Source organism: Pinus tabuliformis, chromosome 2_1 (assembly GCF_031772625.1).
Source record: "Pinus tabuliformis cultivar Carrire ecotype Pingquan chromosome 2_1, CPIR1, whole genome shotgun sequence".
NCBI classification, from domain to species: domain Eukaryota; kingdom Viridiplantae; phylum Streptophyta; class Pinopsida; order Pinales; family Pinaceae; genus Pinus; species Pinus tabuliformis.
Window position 1 is genome coordinate 616506880 of NC_142299.1, and position 7819 is coordinate 616514698.

The 7819-nt window shown below is 39.7% G+C and overlaps 1 protein-coding gene across 1 annotated transcript; it reads left to right on the forward strand.

Annotated features, from left to right (window-relative positions):
* The first annotated feature begins 4807 nt into the window (after positions 1 to 4807).
* Positions 4808 to 7269, forward strand: LOC149202030 (non-specific phospholipase C2-like). The gene is made up of 5 exons (XM_089401448.1): positions 4808 to 4835; positions 5975 to 6241; positions 6335 to 6478; positions 6631 to 6807; positions 6926 to 7269. The coding sequence occupies exons 1-5, from the start codon at positions 4808 to 4810 to the stop codon at positions 7267 to 7269; spliced, it is 960 nt and encodes a 319-aa protein (XP_089257574.1).
* The last annotated feature ends 550 nt before the right edge of the window (positions 7270 to 7819 follow it).

Below are 7819 nucleotides of genomic sequence, written 5' to 3' on the forward strand. Positions count from 1 at the left end.
GGCCATAATTTCCTGTGGACTGTGGGGCCTTTTCACTATTCGATGTAGGCCATGCATTCAAAGAAATAAACAACATAACATGTCTACAATTGTTCAAATTTCCAGGAAGACCATTCGACCCTTATGATATTGCTAAGAATTTCACTACTGCACTCAAAATAAAGGTATTTTCTGGAGAAGATGATCTTTTTGATGACATATTCCAACAGAAAAGCACGCTTAAAGAAATTCTACATTCAATCCATATGCAATTCCCTCCAGCAAAATTTCAAGAGTTCAAGATATATAAGGAAAGGAGGTTAGCGAGTATCCCTGTGGAAAAAATACGCTCGGAACCCGTAAGGGAACCAACTCCGAGTATCAGTCTCAACAGAAGTTCAGGCACAAACAGATCTAAATCTAAGTTTGGTAAGGAAACATCTGAACATTCTAAGAGATTTGAAAGTGACCACGATAAAAGTGAAGGGTCAGTAAAGGATACTGCCCAGTCAAAAGAACTTCCATAGCAAAAGATTTTGACCTCTTCACAGCTAGATCCTCCCCCTCTCATCATCCAGCGACCATCAGTTAGAACCGAGCTAGATAAAGAATGGGAGACATTCAATGATATAATCAATGCCGAGGGACCAAGTACAAAGACACTTGCGAGTGATGTATAGGCAATAAAAGATATAGTCATAGGAGCAATTAGCAATGTCTCATAAATGGAACATATTCCCATCACCCCATCCTCTGAACTTATGCTCAAAATAGAGGAGATTCATCCTCTTGATGTATTTTATTGTCCACAACACAAGGCAGTAGTGAGAAGACAAAGAAAGAAAAGAAAACTGGAAAACATGCTCTCTCATGATGCAGAGCAATTAGACATCCTATGGCAAGATCCTACCACCGATCCCACTGAAAATCTCACCAAATTATCTCAGATTGCAGGAGCATATTCCTATACAACCATTGACAAAGCATCTGAGGTACATCAAATACTGAAAGAGAAGGAAGATCAAATACAGGTTTTGCAGCAACAGCTGCAATAAGACAACGCCAACAACGAAGCACAAAAACATCTTGAAAGATTACAGCAGGACTTCCAACAAGTGCAGATGGGCTACTAGAACAGTTTCCCTGAAAGAGAAAAGTAGTTACAGGATTTGCAAGAGATGCACAAGGATGATCCTAAGCTCACAAAATTTATTACAGAATCCATTTCCTTAAATGATCAACTACTGCAAAAATAGGAAGCATTGTGCCAAAGAATATCACAGTGGAACTCTTATTGTGAAATAAGCGATAAAATCACTAATCAAGTCGTGGATTTAAAAAATGATTATGATTTAATTGATAAAAAAGTTACTGAATACTTAGCTTGGCAAGAAACAAAGGAGGGGAAAGAGCAAGTGCAGCAATAATCAATGACATTCACAAAGAAATGCTCTTTAACAAATGGGATGCACAACTCAGGAAAGCAGAGGAAGCAACAACAGAAGCAGCCACAGTATCGAACATTGTTATTGACTGCATAAATGAAAATTTTCACAGGGAAAATATGATCTCAGAAACCACTCCAGGGTATCTACTGAAAGTACAACAACTGCAGACAGGCTGGAGACAGAAAGCTCAAGAAAAGGCAGAATCAATCCAAAGGTTAACCAAGTTGAATTGGGATTCTTATTGGGCATACTAGGTAAAACGACACAGCTAGTGCATGACTCTCAAGTGTATCATCAATTATGTCGAGAAGGTGGCACCAACTCTTGCTGATTCTGTTTTCACATCACAACTAGAATCGGAAGTCCACCAGCCGACTCTTCTCAAACAAATGCTGAACGCGTGTGATTTCCGGAGAAAGGATATGGGCCATTTGGTCCATGTGCCACTGCAAAATTTATTACTCGAATTCATCAATAAATGAAATCTTTCTTCATCATCGGATTATTATTATCGTAGGTTGTTCTTTAAATATTCTTCGATTGCTGTCAAGCTGCACAGACCTAAGAAAGGATGTGGAAGAAAGGATAATTAGAGTACCTGTTCCTCTGTTGATCCAAGGGGAAATCATGAAAGTGGGCACATGGACGCCCAATCTGTCGAATTTGAAGTAATAGGGCTTCAGTCCAACGATATCATCTGGAGAGGGAACATTTGCAACTAGCGTGGGCACATGGGGTGATTATGAGAATTACCCTCGCCCCGCCACCCCGCAGGTGGGTGGGCTGCCGGGTGAGCCCTACGATATCATATGGAGCGGGAACATTTGTCACTGGCATGGGCACATGGGGCGATTCTAAGAATCGCCCCGCCACCCCACGATTCTCAGAATCGCCCCATGTGCCCACGCCAGTGACAAATGTTCCCACCTGATATCATAATTACGATAGTTTGCTAAAGTAACACCACCAAAATAACTCAGAAATAAAGCCTCAGTAAAATAATACACGGCATCTGAGTACATATTGGCCATTGAATCTCCATCGATAAGGTTCACTATGATTCCAACTTCGACGGCAGTATCATCCACAAAGAAACTGATTTCTGCATGAACATCGTCGTAATATGTCAAATATCTGAGGTCGCTTCAGGATGGTGGTCTGTTATTTGTTCAATTGAACCCATCTCAGCACTGCCCTTATTGTGGATACCATACTCCTGTCCCTTCAACCCCAATTTATCTTCCAGAGATTTCGTAACCCTGATCAGCCTCTCGTCCTCGAGTTGAATCTCAGTACGGGTTTCCTATGGATTACCATTAATTGCATGCATAATATCGATTTTCTCCACTAAAGCCATGGTATTACTAACTTGCACCGACCCTAGGCTATTGGTTCTTTTTTCATCCGGCAAAGCCAATCCATCAATCAAATATGAATTTGGTGGTGGGGAGGGTCGCCGGGTGAGCCCTACAATATCATCTAGAGAGGGAACATTTTTCATTGGCATGGGCACATGGGGCAATTCTGAGAATCACCCTGCCATCCCGTGATTCTCAGAATCGCCCCACGTTCCCACGCCAGTGAAAAATGTTCCCACCCGATATCATAATTACGATAGTTTGCTAGAGTAACACCACCAAAATAACTCGGAAATAAAGCCTCAATAAAACAATACACGGCATCTAAGTACATTTGGCCATTGAATCTCTGTCGATAAGGTTCACTATGATTCCAACTTCGACGATAGTATTGTCCACAAAGAAATCGATTTCTACACGAACATCGTCGCAATATGTCAAATATCCGAGGTCGCTTCAGGATGGTGATCTGGATTTAAACAGGAACGCAACAAATTACAGAGATAACCATATACACAAAGATGCAGCGGAAATAATACTTCATTTCATTAATGGAAAATACTGAAATATGCTTACAACCAGAAATGGAAATAAACCAGCTAGGGCGATGGTAGCTTATCCCTGAGAAGAGATGTGATGGCTACATGCCTCTGAACTGTGTTACAATGAGGCTTGAAGGCCTATTTATTGTTGAGAAACAATGGAAAACCCTTAACATTCCAAAACCTAACCCTAGGAGATGAAACACCAAACTGTGGGCCCCGTTTGGGGTAAATTGGTACATCAACTTCCCGGGGTCGTAACTTTGGCATATGATCTCTGTTTGACGCGTACAATAACTCATTAGAAAGATCTATCCGAGCACTATCATTGTTGGAACAGGCAACATCGGTCCATTCCATGGACCCATGTTGCCCCCGGATTCCCCAAAAAACGTCGTTTAGGGCCTCAAAACGGCTCCGGAAGTTCAGGACCCGAAAAACTGCTAAAAATAGTAAGTTGTGCTACAATTAAGGAAACTGAAAATGCTGAGAAAGATAATGGTGGGGGTTCAGGTGGACTTGGCAGGTGGCCACCAATATCCACCTGGATCAGATGGTGGTCTGTTATTTGTTCAATTGAACCCATCTCAGCACTGCCCTTATTGTGGATACCATATTATTGTCCCTTCAACCCCAATTTATCTTCCAGAGATTTCGTAACCCCGATCAACCTCTCGTCCTCGAGCTGAATCTCAGTATGGGTTTCCACTAGATAGTTTCTTATTATTCTTCTTGCTGCCACGGAGTTGGAGAATCTGTCCACTGTAAACCAAAATGTTAGTAGAAGGTTTAATAATATTTCTGAGATCCTTGGCCCTATGAAAGAGCCAACGCTATAATATACTGGTTCTGGGGATCCTCTACCTCCGTTTCCATTCACGTATTCTTGCAGAGCTTTCAAAGCCTTGGCTCTGACTCCTCTATCATTGGCATCTTTAGTGTTGAAAGATCTTACCAGAAAGTTTGTCCAGTCATCATGTTGGGCATCCTTCACCGGAATGCAGATACAAATGGACCCCATTGCATGGTTGGATCTGGCAGCGATATCATCAAGCATTTCATATACCGCCCCAAGCGACAGTCTCTCACCATGGAAACCCTTTTGTAGGCAATGGTAACATGGGAGTAGGCAACGGTTACCAGGCAGTTCCTTCAGTGGCCTGGGCATCCGACTATGAAGCATGACGGTGATCGCTTTTAACGTGCCGAATACAATGCAGTTGCATCCATGGCCGTCCCTGCTGCATTCACTAATAGCGCCTTCTACATCATTCATTGCATTTTGCAAAGGCTGATATTGTAATACAATGGACCCCACATCATCACGAGCACTGGATATCAGGAATTGCTTCATGGAAGCATTCGGTGTGCCATTTGATAACATTACAATGGAAGCCGTGTGCAGATCTCACCCTCACTTGCACCGACCCTAGGCTATTGGTTCTTTTTGCATCCGGCAAAGCCAATCCATCAATCGAATATGCATTTGGTGGTGGGCGGGCTGCCAGGTGAGCCCTACGATATCATCTGGAGAGGGAACATTTGTCATATGTGTGGGCACATGGAGCGATTCTGAGAATCACCCTGCCACCCCGCGATTCTCAGAATCGCCCCATGTGCCCACGCTAGTGACAAATGTTCCCACCCGATATCATAATTATGATAGTTTGCTAAAGTAACACCACCAAAATAACTCGGAAATAAAGCCTCAGTAAAACAATACACGACATCCAAGTACATATTGGCCATTGAATCTCCGTCGATAAGGTTCACTATGATTCCAACTTCGACGACAGTATCGTCCACAAAGAAACCGATTTCTACATGAACATCGTCGTAATATGTCAAATATCTGAGGTCGCTTCAGGATGGTGGTCTGTTATTTGTTCAATTGACCACAAAAAAACCTTGACATTTGAGTATTGACATTTTCAATCTCCAAATATTTTTGTAATAAAGTATTGCTATTTTATAAGAGTCCTATATTAACTACACTAGATGAGCTAAAACAATGTCCAATAAACTTATAATCTCTACACGTGATTCTAGTTGAAAAACCTTAAAATCTAATTTATAAAAATAATTTTAACTAATATTAATGTCAAAATATCAAAATAGAATAATTACATTTTATAATATTAATATCATAATAGAATAATTATATTTGATAGGAGTATTATTCGAGTCAGACCGAATAAAAACAATGTCCAATAAACTTAAAATCTCTACACGTGATTCTAGTTGAAAAAACCTTAAAATCTAATTTATAAAAATAATTTTAACTAATATTAATATCAAAATAGAATAATTACATTTTATAATATTAACATGATAATAGAATAATTACATTTGATAAGAGTATTATTCGACTCAGACCAAATAATTACATTTTATAAGAGTATTATTCTAGTGAGACCGAATAATTACATTTAATAAGAGCATTATTCTAGTGAGAGAGCATTTAATAAGAGCTTTATTATGCAAAAGCCATCCCCTTAAGACTTCTTTAGGTTTTTTATGAAGAGATAGAAATTGCAGATGATATAGTCTTTCCTCACAACCCTGAGATAGTCTTTCCTCACAAATAACAGACCACCATCCTGAAGAGACCTCAGATATTTGACATATTATGGCGATGTTCGTGCAGAAATCGGTTTCTTTGTGGACGCTACTACTGTCGAAGTTGGAATCATAGTGAACCTTATTGATGGAGATTCAGTGGCCAATATGTACTTGAATGTCATGTATTGTTTTACTGAGGCTTTATTTCTGAGTTATTTTGGTGGTGTTACTTTGGCAAACTATCGTAATTATGATATCGGGTGGGAACATTTGTCACTAGCGTGGGCACATGGGCTGATTTTGAGAATCGCGGGGTGGTGTGGTGATTCTCAGAATCGCCCCATGTTCCCACGCCAGTGACAAATGTTCCCTCTCCAGATGATATCATAGGGCTCACCCGACGGCCCACCCACTTGCGGGGTGGTGGGGTGAGGGCGATTCTCAGAATCGCCCCATGTGCCCACGCTAGTGACAAATGTTCCCTCTCCAGATGATATCGTTGGACCAGAGCCCTATTGCTTCAAATTCGACAGATTGGGCGTCTGTGTGCCCACTTTCATGATTTCCCCTTGGATCAACAGAGGAACAAGTACTCTAATTATCCTTTCTTCCACATCCTTTCTTGGGTCTGTGCAGCTTGACAACAATCGAAGAATATTTAAAGAACAACCTATGATAATAATAATCTGATGATCAAGAAAGCTTTCATTTATTGATGAATTCGAGTAATAAATTTTGCAGTGGTACATGGACCAAATGGCCCATATCCTTCCTCCGAATTTGAGCACTCGTCCATCCCTGCAACTGTTAAGAAAATCTTTAATTTGAAATCAGAGTTTCTGACAAAGAGAGACGCTTGGGCCGGCACTTTCGAAGGCATTTTACAACTTCGTGACAACCCACGAACAGACTGCCCAGGTATTTATTTATTGTCTATATTTGTAGAATAATGAAAAAGTTTTATGATTGAATTGTGCCAGGTCATAAGGTAATTTATTTATTTTTTGGGTATTTGGATTTGATGCTGCAAGATTAGATGAGCTGCCAGAACCAATGAAGCTGAGACCAATGGAGGCGAAGGAAGACACGGCTTTACATGATTTTCAGATGGAATTGGTGCAACTGGCAGCTCAATTGAATGGAGATCACACTTTGGATAGCTATCCAGATGAACTCCCTAAGAATGTTGCAGAAGCCTGTTTATACGCTGAGAGTGCTGTAAAACGCTTCCTTGAAGAGTGTGAAACTGCCATTAAAAACGGTGAAGATTGGGAAAAGATTGTGAAGGTTCCAACGGGTGAAGCATCCACTTCTCGTTCGCATTCGCCAATTTGGGTGTTTCTAGATAGTATGTTTTCCTGTGTGCTTTGCACGAGATAGTAGGTATTGCACACATCGTTTCTGGGTTTCCATGAATAACCTTTCGTAATAAACTTATTTGTTGAATAATTTTTAACATTTTGTTAGAATATTTTTTCATTAGTTTTGGAATAAAACCATATATATATATATATATATATATATATATATATATATATATATATATATATATATCGGTGAATCTCTCACCAAATTATATTATTTTGTAAAGTCATGTCAAATCTTTCACTGAATAATAAAACATTGTGAAGTCTTGGCGAATGTTTTGTTAAAATATGAAACCTTATATGATAATAATAAAACATATTCATTAAACTGTAATATACTAACATACATGTTTGAAAAAAAGAAACATAATTTTCACTTCCTACAAAAAATGTTGCAAGTTTTAGTGGCCATGTTTGTCATGGTAGGAGATATTAATGTTTTCTCTACCACTTTTGTCAAGCTACCACTTTTGCCAGCTACCAAATTTCTTTCTTATTCCATAGACTCCAACTGCGAGATAAAAAAAAAACACATCAAGTTTGTTTACCCCAACACGCCAACA